This window comes from Neoarius graeffei, chromosome 1, assembly GCF_027579695.1.
Source record: "Neoarius graeffei isolate fNeoGra1 chromosome 1, fNeoGra1.pri, whole genome shotgun sequence".
NCBI lineage: Eukaryota > Metazoa > Chordata > Actinopteri > Siluriformes > Ariidae > Neoarius > Neoarius graeffei.
The window spans coordinates 15,051,624-15,064,518 of NC_083569.1; the positions used below are offsets into that span (position 1 = coordinate 15,051,624).

Genomic DNA, 12,895 nt, shown 5'->3' on the forward strand with positions numbered 1-12,895 from the left:
TCAGTATGGTATTTTCGTCAAATGCATCTTCGCTTTGTTTGGGTATATTACGGTATTTTCAGGTCATGTCAAATGCGCATGTGCATGAGATAATCGCTAAGATTTTGGGCAAGGTGCATCTTGTGTCAAGTAGCCTCTCAAAATGGCAATGAAAAAATGCACAGCAAAACGAAAATATGAAGACGAACATAGGACATTTTTAACAGAGTGGGAGAGTTTATACTTTTTTGTTGAACGTAATGGCAAGCCATTCTGCCTTATATATCAGTCGTCATTAGCTCATTTCAAAGCAACATGCATAGTAAAGTGCACACAGTATTGATTGCTGTAAATGACTGGCCTGTGGTATTAGTACTGACTGAAGGAGTAAGTTTCTCTCATGTTGGCGTGTGACATTTACTATTAATCTGGCTGAGCAGAGGTGCGTGCGTGAGCGTGTGCGTCTGTGAGGGAGGGGTGATGTTCATGTGCGGTCATGTGTATGGTCTGGCTTTTTTTTTTGGTAATGACCATAAGTCCCACTAAGCAGCATGCATAGTAAGTGCACACAATGTTCATTGTTAAAAATGACTGGCCTCACCCTGTGGTCTTAGTACTGTAGGAGTAAATATGTTGGTGTGTGACATTTACTATTAATCTGGCTGAGCAGAGGTGTGTGTGTGTGTGTGTGTGAGAGAGAGAGAGACAGACAGAGAGAGAGGAAGGGATGGGTGATGTTCATGTGCCCATGTGTATGATGTGGCTCTTTGCGGTAACACAGTAAAAAAATGTGGCTGTTGGTCTCCAACTGGTTGGCCACCCCTGTTCTAGCTAATTGCAATTCCAAATCAGAAAAAGTTGGGACGGTATGGAAAATGCAAATAAAAAAAGAAAAGTGGTTTTCTAAATTGACTTTAAATTGTATTTCATTGCAGACAGTATGAACCCAAAATATTTCATGTTTTGTCTGGTCAACTTCATTTAATTTGTTAATATACATCCATTCCTGAATTTCAGACCTGTAACACATTCCAAAAACAGTTGGGATAGGGACAGTTTAGGCCTAGGTAATGAGGGTAAAACAATTAAACGAGACTGTCAATGACCTTACTCTAGTCCAGAAGGAATGATCTAAGCCCATGTTTACATTAGACCGTATCAGCGGATCATCAGATTAACGTTTTTAAAACAGTTAGTGTGCACACAGCAACACCAATACACGATTTGCGTGCACATAGCAACGCCAATACACGGATACGCTCGGCTCCGCAGGCATCCTGCGCTCCAAATCACTCCGCCCTGAACAGCGAGTGCCCTCTGGAGGGTGCGCACTCCGGCCCTGCGCTGCTCACACAGTGCGCGAGTGAAGTGCACAAGCCACGATTCAGGACTGAGCCGCTGTGTGTGTGATCCCAGCGCATATCACTTACTACTTGCAAGTGGAAGGATGACAAGCCTAAAGACAATCATAACTACACAATGGGCAGTATTTGCAGTATTTTCATACTTTTATACTCTTTAATGAAAGGTGATACAAGGCGGAAGTCCGCACTGTTTTTCAGCAGTCGCGTCATATGACCAACGCCAGCGAATCAGGAAGGTGGATGTCACAGTGACGTTGTCCAATGAGACGCCAGCTAGAGCTCAGCACAGTGTATCTGCGTATTCTGAATGTTTACACAGCACCGGAGCTGACACGATCTGGATTGAATACGTGGACGCTGGCAGATTCCCGTTTCCCGGCGTTTCCAGGCGGTTTAATGTAAACGGACAGTGCATCCGCGAAGAAAACGAGACAGATACGGTCTAATGTAAACGTAGCCTAAAGTGGGCCACATTGCGCAATAAATATTACAAGCTGTATATAGTCACTATCTTCACCCTAGGAATACCGACCTATTTGCCAGAAAGAATCCAAAATGGTGAAGAATTGACAGAGAAGTGATTTTTGTTGAGCTGCTCATTAAGGCTTAATTAGTCCATAACTTCATTAATAATTGTAATTAATTAAATCTGGGTAGAAGTTATATGCACCCTAGGGACGCTTGCCTTTATGCCAGAAAGAATCAAAATCAGTGAAGAATTGAGGGAGAAGCAGCGATTTGTATGGAAACTGCTCATTAGGGCTTAATTACTCCATATCCTCATTATTAATTGCAATTATGCAAATTTGGGTGGAAGTTATAGGCACTGCAGGCAGACCTACCTTCCTGCCAAAAAGAATAAAAATCTGTGAAGAATTGAGAGCGAAGAAGTGATTCTCGTGAAATGTGGATGATGGACAATAAATGGCATAAGCTCATCGCCTGTCGGCCAGATGAGCTAATGATGATGAGATTTGAAGCAGGTGATGTCAACAGGTGACTGTAATCATGATTTGGGACAAAATTGTTGCCCAGGAAAGGCCTGGTATTTAAGGAGCAAAGATGGGTCGAGAATCTCCAGTTTGCTATTAAAAAGCTGAGAAAATTTGAATATTTCACCCTGTATGGTGCATAATATCCTTAAAATCTGGAGGAATTTCAGTGAGTAAGGCTCTGGTCACACTACAGCTCATGATGGGTTTGTGAATACTTGGCAGTGCATGATTGGCGGTGATGCTACCAATTTTTCAAGAGACAGTGATTGTTCTCTGAACTTCGCAAGGTGTGTTTTGTTGCGTCTCCGCCTCAAGAGTGGCCAAAAACATTGCAAAAAATTTCAGTGCATGCGTTGAAATTTGGTGGCGATGTTTTCATCGGTAAACTAAGCACCGAATACACACAGATGGGTTTGGGGGAAGCTCCTTCGAGCCTCTTGAGATGTATTTGTCTCAAATCCATGTCCCCGATGCTCATGGGAGCCTCAACACAGCAGCATGGCATGGTCTAATCTTTGCAGAGACTTAAAAAATACATTTACATTCGGGTATCCTTCAGGGTGCATTGTGCACCCAGTCGTTATGGGAAACGCCTGATGCTGATTTCAGCGCAATCAGCACATGCATATAAGGATGCTGTTTTCAGAGACTTTGCAAGTATTCTGCCAGGTATGTGGCAGGAGACAGATCCAAGTGCAGGAAGGGAGTTTGTTAGCAGGTGTGATTATTTACAAAAACAAAACACAAACAAAACTGAAAGCAGTCATAAACACAGCTAGAAACAAATGTGACGGTGATTGATAGTACTTTGCAAAGCCTCTGTGTTTTTACATGCTCAAATCATCATCAGGTGTTTCCCATAATGACTGGGTTCTGTGAGCGAGCGTGGCCGCTTGAGTGCACGAAGGCATGACAGTCAAGTGTTCACCTGCTGTGTGACTACAACTTTTAGCTCGCTTGTATATCGCCATGCATTGTCACCAAAATGCCTCATTTTCATCGATAACCCATCGCAAAGCATCAGGAGCTGGAGTGCGACCGTAGCTTAAAGGGCAAGGGTGCAAGCCTAAGCTGAACACCCGTGATCGCTGATCCCTCAGATGGCACTGCATCAAGAACAGTCACTGATCTATAGCTGATATAACCACATGGGCTCAGGATTACTTTGGCAAACCTTTGTCAAGCTACATTACACAGTTACATTCACAAATGCTACTTAAAACTTGACTGTGCAAAAAGGAAGCCCAATGTTCACTGTGTTCAGAAGCGCTGTCGACTTCTCTGGGCTCGGAAGCAGTCATTCTAGACTGACAGTTTTTATAATTTATCATTTTTTGAAGTTAAGAAGCAGTTGATAGTTTAGCATCGCTGAAGCAATGACTAAAAATCTCTGCATGTTTTTTTCATCTCAGCCGCCGCGGGTATGTGACGTCTACTGGACCGAATTCAAACACTGTAAGAGTTTACGCAACCGTTTGCATCACTACTACACGTACGGGACGTCACCTGTCTGCCTACAGTGGAAAGATGACTATGAAGCTTGCAGAGAATGGGAGAGGAATCGTAGTCCACATGCCAAGGTTAGTGTCTGTTGTAAAGCATCGCATGATCGCTGCAGTACTACTGAAGTCTTTCAGTACTATTGTGTTTTTGTTTTTGTTTTTTTTCTTCCTCCCCCCCAGGAGAGTCTTCAGAAAAGTGAGAGACAGCGAGTGGCTGAACAGAAGAACTTCCCTCCATTTTGGGAGATGAGACAAAAACCACCAGCTGACTGGCATTTGCCTCTTAATGAGGGAAAATAATGGTTCTTGAAGACACAACAAACAGCCTTAAGCATGTCAGTCTTTATTTATTTAGCTTATTCAGTCTGCCATTGTTTCTCTTAGTCACATCACATCATACATGTACACAAATGTCAGAAATAAGGTACAAATTGGATCAGACCTGATTTTAAGCTAGTAATGCATTTTAAAGCACATTGAAAAAGACACATGAACAAACTTGGACACTGATTCATGTCCTCAATTTGCTGTGGTGTACTTTGACAAAAGTGTCATACTTTTTATAGCAAAATAAAAGGGTAAGGTGAAGTAGTCTTAGGAATTTTTTGTTAATTGTTCCAATTTACTCATGCAAGAACAAAATATCATACTCTTTAGCCCTTTATCGTTAATGTTGTGGAATACCTGCCAAGATAACGTAGTTCCTTTTATCACTTGCATTATAGCAGCTGTGAAATCCAAAGGCATGCAGTTAGGTTGGCGTGGGGCAGCCTTGGGCTGAGATGCCCTTGAGCAAGGTACCTGACCCCTGACTGCTCCCCGGGCGCTCCGGTGTGGCTGCCCACTGCTCTGGCTGTGTGTGTGTGTGTGTGTGTTCACTGCTTCAGATGGGTTAAATGCAGAGGATGAATTTCACTGTGCTTGAAGTGTGCATGTGACAAATAAAGGTTCCTTCTTCTTAAAGTTACCTCACCAGCCCCTTCCTGAATTTAATAAAGCAAAGAAAACTACTCACCTTTATGGAGAAAACAGGAAGTGCTGTGAAAGTCCTCTGTCCTTCCCGGTCCTAATTATAAATTTTTCTTTGTTAAATAATGTTTATTTTGAAAATAATTAAATGTTTAAGTGGCACATCTGCTTTACAAGTACATGTAAATGAGTGATGTGTTTTACTGAGATCATAATGTCGAAGAACACTTTCTGACCAATCAGATTCAAGAAGTGTTGTGGTATAATGCAATAAAATGTCCTTGTAACAAATTTATGTCTCACCCCCAGAATTTTACACACACACAGTGCGCAAACTTGTTGACGTTCCCCAAAATCTATTGTGGCCTCTGCTGCTGGTTTTGTAGAACTACACACTGGAGGAAAAAAAAATTCATATACAGTGGTGCTTGAAAGTTTGTGAACCCTTTAGAAATTTCTATATTTCTGCATAAATATGACCTAAAACAATGTCAGATTTTCACACAAGTCCTAAAAGTAGATAAAGAGAGTCCAGTTAAACAAATGAGACAAAATTATTATACTTGGTCATTTTTTTATTGAGGAAAATGATCCAATATTACATATCTGTGAGTGGCAAAAGTATGTGAGCCTCTAGGATTAGCAGTTAATTTGAAGGTGAAATTAGAGTCAGGTGTTTTCAATCAATGGGATGACAATCAGGGGTGAGTGGGCACCCTGTTTTATTTAAAGAACAGGGATCTATCAAAGTCTGATTTTCACAACACATGTTTGTGGAAGTGCATCATGGCATGAACAAAGGAGATTTCTGAGGACCTCAGAAAAAGTGTTGTTGATGCTCATCAGGCTGGAAAAGGTTACAAAAGCATCTGCAAAGAGTTTGGACTCATCAATCCACAGTCAGACTGTGTACAAATGGAGGAAATTCAAGACCATTGTTACCCTCCCCAGGAGGGGTCGACCAACAAAGATCATTCCAAGAGCAAGGTGTGTAATAGTTGGTGAGGTCACAAAGGACCCCAGGGTAACCTATAAGCAACTGAAGGCCTCTCTCACATTGGCTAATGTTCATGAGAATACTGAACAACAATGGTGTGCATGATAGGGTTGCAAGGAGAAAGCCACTGCTGTCCAAAAACAACATTGCTGCTTGTCTGCAGTTTGCTAAAGATCACATGGACAAGCCAGAAGGCTATTGGAAACGTTTTGTGGACGGATGAGACCAAAATAGAACTTTTTGGTTTAAATGAGAAGCGTTATACTTGGAGAAAGGAAAGCATTGCATTGCATTCCAGCATAAGAACCTTATCCAATCCAGGGCTCGAAGTTTTTTTTTTTTTTTTTCCACCAGCCAGCCGGACTAGTTACCTTCCAAAGTAACTAGCCAAACAGAAAATCAACCAGCCAAAATTTGTTCATGTATGAATTTTACTTCTGTCAAAAATAACGCAAAAGAGAGTAGTTACCATTGTTCATGACTAATGTGCATTTATTTCAAGACCTGAGTATTTTGATACTGTTGTTAAATACATAAATGAGAACACCACAGGGCACCATAATATAATATCAACAAATAATAATATTGGAAAACTTGGCAACTTGGTGTATGACTATTGAAAGCAAATATACTTACTATCATGACTATAGCACCCAAAATATGTCCAACATGCTTTCTGTATTTAACCATTTATGAGAGAGAAAACATTAGGAGCTTCATATTGACTAGGAATCAACTTTAAATAAATTAATTATTCCATAAAAATCGTATCGCAGCCAAGGCCTACCCTGCTCCCACGTTTGCTTATAAGCCCTTTGTCATTTCTCCTCTTCAGACTGAGGTCGCTTTGTCCCCGTCTCTGGCAGTTTCTGTACACCTTTCAGAAATTTCCACATCGCAACGTAGCTTTGGCAGATGTAGATGTAAACAACAACAAAAACACGTGTTTAAATGGGCGATAATCTGGCCACATCTATTGAATTTGATAACGTGATGTGGCAGCGGGGGCGTGGCCAAGCATCGGTCTGTGAATGGAGGGTGGAGTCAGGGAAGGTAAGTGGTGGAATCATTGCACCTGATGGGGATTAACCTGTGTTTGTGTATCTTCCCCAGTGACCGTGCCCTTTAAAAGGAGAGGAGAGCAGACAAAGGGAGCTCTCTCTCCCCAATCAGAACACGTGTGCGCGCGCGCATGGCTGGGAAGTGATAAAAGGCTGAAAAGCTAGCAATAAATAGTTCATTGAGAACTCAGTTCTGGCCTGCCGTGCTTCTGTGCTCCACCCACCTGGTCCAATACTACACATGATTACCGCGATATTCAACGAGATGCGTTATATGCATGTGCAGTAGTGAAAAAAACGACAGCCTGACTCGTACACGATATGATTCGGAATTCTTCGGTAGTTTCCATCCTGCTGATAAACACATTGATTAACACAGGCACGGCACACGCTTAATATGTGGTGGCTTTAGTTGATGGTGTGTCTGAATCTTCACTTCATACCGTATATATTTTTTATTTTCAACTAGCCAGCCGGGCTGGCTAGTGACAGGAATTACCCGGCAAAAGAAAAATTAAGTCGCCTTGGGCGACCGGACCACCGCAAATTTCGAGCCCTGCAATCTGTGAAACATGGTGGTGGTAGTATCAGGGCTTGGGCCTGTTTTGCTGCATCTGGGCCAGGACAGCTTGCCATCATTGATGGAACAATGAATTATAACAGTGAATTCTAAAGGAAAATGTCAGGACATCTGTCCGTGAACTGAATCTCAAGAGAAGGTGGGTCATGCAGCAAGACAACGACCCTAAGCACACAGGTTGTTCTACCAAAGAATGGTTAAAGAAGAATAAAAAGTTAATGTTTTGGAATGGCCAAGTCAAAGTCCTGACCTTAATCCAATCAAAATGTTGTGGAAGGACCTGAAGTGAGCAGTTCATGTGAGGAAACCCACCAACATCCCACAGTCGAAGCTGTTCTGTACGGAGGAAAGGGCTAAAATTCCTCCAAGCCGGTGTGCAGGACTGATCAACAGTTAACGGAAACATTTAGTTGCAGTTTTTGCTGCACAACAGGGTCACACCAGATACTGAAAGCAAAGGTTCACATACTTTTACCACTCAGAGATATGTAATATTTGGTCATTTTCCCCAGTAAATAAATGACCAAGTATAATATTTTTGTCTCATTTGTTTAACTGGGTTCTCTTTATCTACTTGTGTGAAAATCTGATAATGTTTTAGGTCATATTTATGCAGAAATATAGAAAATTCTAAAGGGTTCACAAACTTTCAAGTACCACTGTACATTGATAAGGTGCTTAAATATCAAATCATTGTAACCACCACTTCCAGTTCCTTCATGTTAATTTGTTACGAGAGTAACCCCCCCCCCCCCCCCCCCCCCCACTCATGGCCGCCGCCTCTAAATCACAGAGCTTAATGTGAGTGCGTTTTCCTGCCAGTCCAAACCCAGCATATACAGGTTCAGTAAACTTGGTCTGGGCCTTATAGATGAGACTCATGTCATCTGAGACATTGTAAAACTCCAGAATTCCTATTCCATGATCCAGATACACTCCTATTCTAGAACAACGCCTGCTGTACTTAACTGATATGTACTCATTATTATGCCAGAATTTATAGGAAGATGGATAACAGCGCAAGCCCCAGGAACAGCAGTTTCTGCCAAAGAGACTGCTTTTCTTTCCCCATTTTTCTTTCCTGTAGATTCCGATGTAGGACACAGCGATGCACACCCAGTTGTTGCCTCCATACTCCACCTCCCAGTACTGCGGGGTGCCTTGAAGACCCTCATTGCAAAGGATTTGTGCTCTGCGGTCAAATCTGTCCGGGTGGTCGGTGTAATCCTGCTCCAGAGTCATGGCACTCACCTCACTGTTGTCTTCAGACAGGCGCAGAGACACGTGTGCTGTGTCAGGGTTCAGTGTGAGCTTGGAAGCACCTAGGTTATGAGGAGTCACAGACATTGTGAAAAATCATCATTGGTATAAAGTCAGGTATGGAGTGTTATGGGTGGAATGGTAAACTCACTTTGCAGTAAAACTTCCCGTGTTTTCAAAATGGGTGACGCCAGAATTTCTGCTGTCTGGACTGCAAAAAGAAAGATAGATTAGTCCTGGTAAGTGTCTTGCTTGTGGTAACAAAGATTAAATTGTTTTATTTTGTCTGCAAAGTAATCTTTCCTCACCATGTTCAGAGATGTTGGTGAAGTGCACATTGCAGACATGTTTCATCTTCTTTATAAGGTCTGAGACAGCTTCAGTAGCGAGCTCAAATGAGGAGTAAGGATGGACAAAGAGCACAGGGGAAGACAAGGATGAAGAAAGTGCAGGAGTGAACAAAATACTCTGTGGACAACAAAGAATAAAATATATTCATGTGCATTTTTTAATTAAAAGAATATGTGTAACGTATATTTATTCAACGTTTACAAGGAATCAAAGATCACAAATGTGCTTAAAAAAATGAACCAAGCTTCAGAGATTTTACGTTTCACCGTGTCACTATGGCATGTGAGCAAAGCTTGACCAAATCAGCATTAAAAGGCACACCTAGCTAACTAGGTTCTCGACACCTTTAGGCAGAATGACTGCATTTCTTGGTGCAGTTCAGGCATGTCCAATGGGTGTTTAATGAAATTAAAATTACCCTGAACATCAGTGAGGAACTTTTTCTTAAAACATTTTGTTTTATTTAGGCGGCTACCTGTAGAAAATGGACGCCATGATCTGCTTGAGAGAGCTGCTCCAGGCGCTGCAGTTCAAGCTCTCTCCTCTTCAGTTCAGTGATCTCTGATGGCAGTCGCTCCAAATGTTCAAGGGCTTTCTTCACAGCAGCTTCCTCCTGAGCCAAGATCAGCTCCTTCGCTGCACACTGTCTCATCTCAATGTAGTGGGTCAGCTCTGTAAAACTCTTCTCATTCTCTTCCACTGCTTGCGCCGCTGAAGCCTTTTTTTTTTTAAGAAATATGGAAGCAAAATGTGACTCAGAATATGATTTTAAAAAAATCTACTGCTTCATGAATGAATTAATGCAGGGATTTAATAAACCTTGAAAGCCTTGATTGCTTGTTTTAATTCTTGCATTTCTCTCTCTCTGATTTTAATCCTGTCAAGAATCTCCCTCTGTGTGGTCCCAAGCTTAAACTGAAAAACAGACAAATAAAATAAAACAAGCTACAGTTGTAGTCAGAAGTTTACATACAATGACGTGAATGTCATATTGGATATGAATGTCATGGCAATATTTGGGCTTTCAGTAATTTCTTTGAACTGTTATTTTTCTGTGGCAGAATGATTGTACAGCATACATCTTTAATTAAAAAAAAAACACTAGAATTGGGTGCACAAGTTGTAATTTTCTTTGGGTTTTCTGAAATGAACACAGGGTCAAAATTATACATACAGGATCAAAAATTTATGTACGCTCACTTAGATTAATAATTCAGAGGTGCTGAAACTTCCAGATTGTCTCTTATCTTGCTAAGTCTCAGGTCTCTTAACTTCCTGTTAGTGATCATGATTGACTACAGCTGGTAGCTTCTCTGTGCCATCATAAAAAGGGTTTGTTTACAGCACTCATTGGATTGACCAACACACAGTAAAACGGCAAAGTCCAAGGAGCTCAGTGCAGATCAGAGAAAGAAGATCGCAGATATACACAACTCCAGAATGTCTCTTGGAGCAATTTCTAAACAACTGCAAATTCCAAGATCAGTTCAAACAATTGTATCCAAGTTATTGTGAGGTGTAGTCACTTTGCCAAGCCACTTTGCTTCAAGAAGACCCAACTGTCACCCTCAGCTGAAAGGAAAATAGTTAGGATGGTCAGGAACAACCTGGGAACCACCATGGCACAGTCCTGCCATGAACTGGAAGCTGATGGATTACTGTCTACAGTTCAGATTACCATGGACTAAGAGGCTGCTATCCAAGAAATAACCCCCGCTCCAAAATCAACACCTTCAAGCTTAACTAAAGTTTGAAGCTGACCACACAGACAAAGAAAAAGCCTTCGGGAGGAAAGTTGTATGGTCAGATGAGACAAAGATTGAGTTGTTTGGCCACAATGACCACAATGTACAGAGGAACACTGTACCAGCTGGTGGTGGTGGTAGGATCATCATGCTCTGGGGCTGTTTTGCTGCCAGTGGAACTGGTTCATTGCACAAAGTGGATGGAATAATGAAGAAAGAGGACTATCTCAGAATTCTTCAGCATAAACCATCAGAAACTTGAACATGACTTGGGACTTAGGAGTTACAACAGGACAATGAACCAAAACATGCATCAGAGCTGGTTGTTGAGGATAAAGCAGGCTAACATTAAGCTTGCTCAATGTCCTTGTTAAGCTGGCTTAAAAAGTCCTGACTTCAAACCTATTGAAAATGTATGGAGCGTGCTTATAAGTTGAGTCCATGCCAAGAAAAAAAAATAATTGAACTCTACCAATTCTACCATGAAGAGTCGTGAAATATCCAACCAGGATTCTGCCAGAAGCTTGTTCATGGAAAACAAAAATGTTTGGTCAAGGTGAATCTTGCAAAGAGATATTTTACTCAGATATTAGATGTGCTGTATGTATAATTTTGACCCTGTGTTGATTTCAGAAAACTCAAAGAAAATTAAAACTTGTGCACCAAATTCTAGCCTTTTTTTAATTAAAGATGTATGCTGTACAATCGTTCTGTCACAGAAAAAGTACAGTTCAAAGAAATTACTGAAAGCCTAAATATTGCCATGACATTCATATCCAAGATGACATTCATGTCACTGTATGTAAACTTCTGACCACAACTGTATATTTGCAGTTATCATGCTTACACCTTATATGATTTTTTTAAAAAAAATCCTACTTTCACTTCTGCCACCACATGGTCAATGGAGACGACATCGTGAGCTCTGTGTTTATTTGTAATGCACCAGTGGCAGATGTACTGCTGATCCGTGCGGCAGAAAACCTCCATGAGTTTATCATGTTCAGGACAGATGCACTCCTTGAATCTTTCTGTAGCTGACACCAGTTTGTGTCTCTTCTCATTCACATGCAGCATGTTGTGCATGTCCAAATGGGTTTCGCAGTATGAAGCCAAACACTGCAGACAGGACTGCTCTGCTTTACGCTTCCTTCCTGTGCACGCATCACACGCTACATCTGAGGGTGCAGGAAAGCTGAGATCTGAGGGTATGTCCGTTTCTTCATCCATCCCGATCGTAAAAAGGAGATAATGGAAGCAGCAAAGCCAGGCTGGCACTGGTTAGTTTCGTTTCTCCTGAAGTATGAGTGTGGCACTGCCAAGTCCAAATATTGTCTCTAAGCGAGGGCGTGGATTTGGAAGGTTTAAGCTTCTGACTCAAAGGACTGATATTCACTTAACCACAGCATGAGCACAACATTTTCCACACATGAAGATGTTTCCTCACATGGTTTCACGTTACTAATCCTTGCAGAAACTTGTCCCACAAGCCAACATGCATAAAAAAAATGTTAAGGCTATGCCATGATGCAGTTTGTAGTGATTCATTTTATGGAGAAAATTCTGTTATGAAAAGCAATCATAATAGGGAGAGCAAAAAACAAACTGTATTGCTTATACAGAAAACATTACACACTGGAAAAAACACATCAGTGCTCTTTGTTTTCACGTACAGTACATAAGTATTTGGACAGTGACATACTTTTGGTAATTTTGCCTCTGTACACCACCACAATGAATTTGAAATGTAGCTTTTCAGCTTTAATTCAAGGGGTTAAACAAAAACACATTAACCGTTTAGGAATTACAACCATTTTTTACATAGTCCTAGCAGTTTCACAGGCTCAAAATTAATTGGACAAACTAACATTATTATAAACATAAGCATAATTTTTACTACTTTGAAGTCAATGACTGCTTGAAGTCTGGAACCCATGGACGTTACCAAATGCTGAGTTTCCTCCCTTGAGATGCTTCGCTGGGCCTTTACTGCAACCACCTTAAGTTGTTGCTTATTTTGGGACTTTCTGCTTTCAATTTTGTCTTCTGTAAGTGTAAAGCAGCTCAACTGAGTTGATTGACTTGGCCATTT

General features: G+C 41.3%; 2 protein-coding genes across 4 annotated transcripts in view; one reads left to right on the top strand and one right to left on the bottom strand.

The window, feature by feature from the left end:
- c1h22orf39 (chromosome 1 C22orf39 homolog) overlaps nucleotides 1-9,891 on the top strand; it is a 49,568-nt gene extending 39,677 nt beyond the window's left edge. The window contains exons 2-4 of one of the 3 annotated variants that reach the window (XM_060929909.1): nucleotides 3,751-3,918; nucleotides 4,021-4,175; nucleotides 9,526-9,891. In XM_060929909.1, coding sequence (XP_060785892.1) covers nucleotides 3,751-3,918; nucleotides 4,021-4,140 — 288 coding nt within the window. In that variant the 3' untranslated portion in view covers nucleotides 4,141-4,175; nucleotides 9,526-9,891. Of the gene's footprint in view, nucleotides 1-3,750; nucleotides 3,919-4,020; nucleotides 5,101-9,525 lie in introns of those variants that run through there. The other 2 variants (XM_060929918.1, XM_060929900.1) reach the window with 2 other exon arrangements.
- On the bottom strand, nucleotides 4,508-12,104 carry LOC132883798 (tripartite motif-containing protein 16). The gene is made up of 7 exons (XM_060917822.1): nucleotides 11,683-12,104; nucleotides 9,878-9,973; nucleotides 9,534-9,776; nucleotides 9,016-9,175; nucleotides 8,859-8,918; nucleotides 8,215-8,769; nucleotides 4,508-4,524 (listed from the first exon to the last, which is right to left on the bottom strand). Exons 1-7 carry the CDS (start codon nucleotides 12,031-12,033, stop codon nucleotides 4,508-4,510), a joined length of 1,482 nt encoding a protein of 493 aa, XP_060773805.1. The 5' UTR covers nucleotides 12,034-12,104.
- Nucleotides 12,105-12,895: the final 791 nt, after the last annotated feature.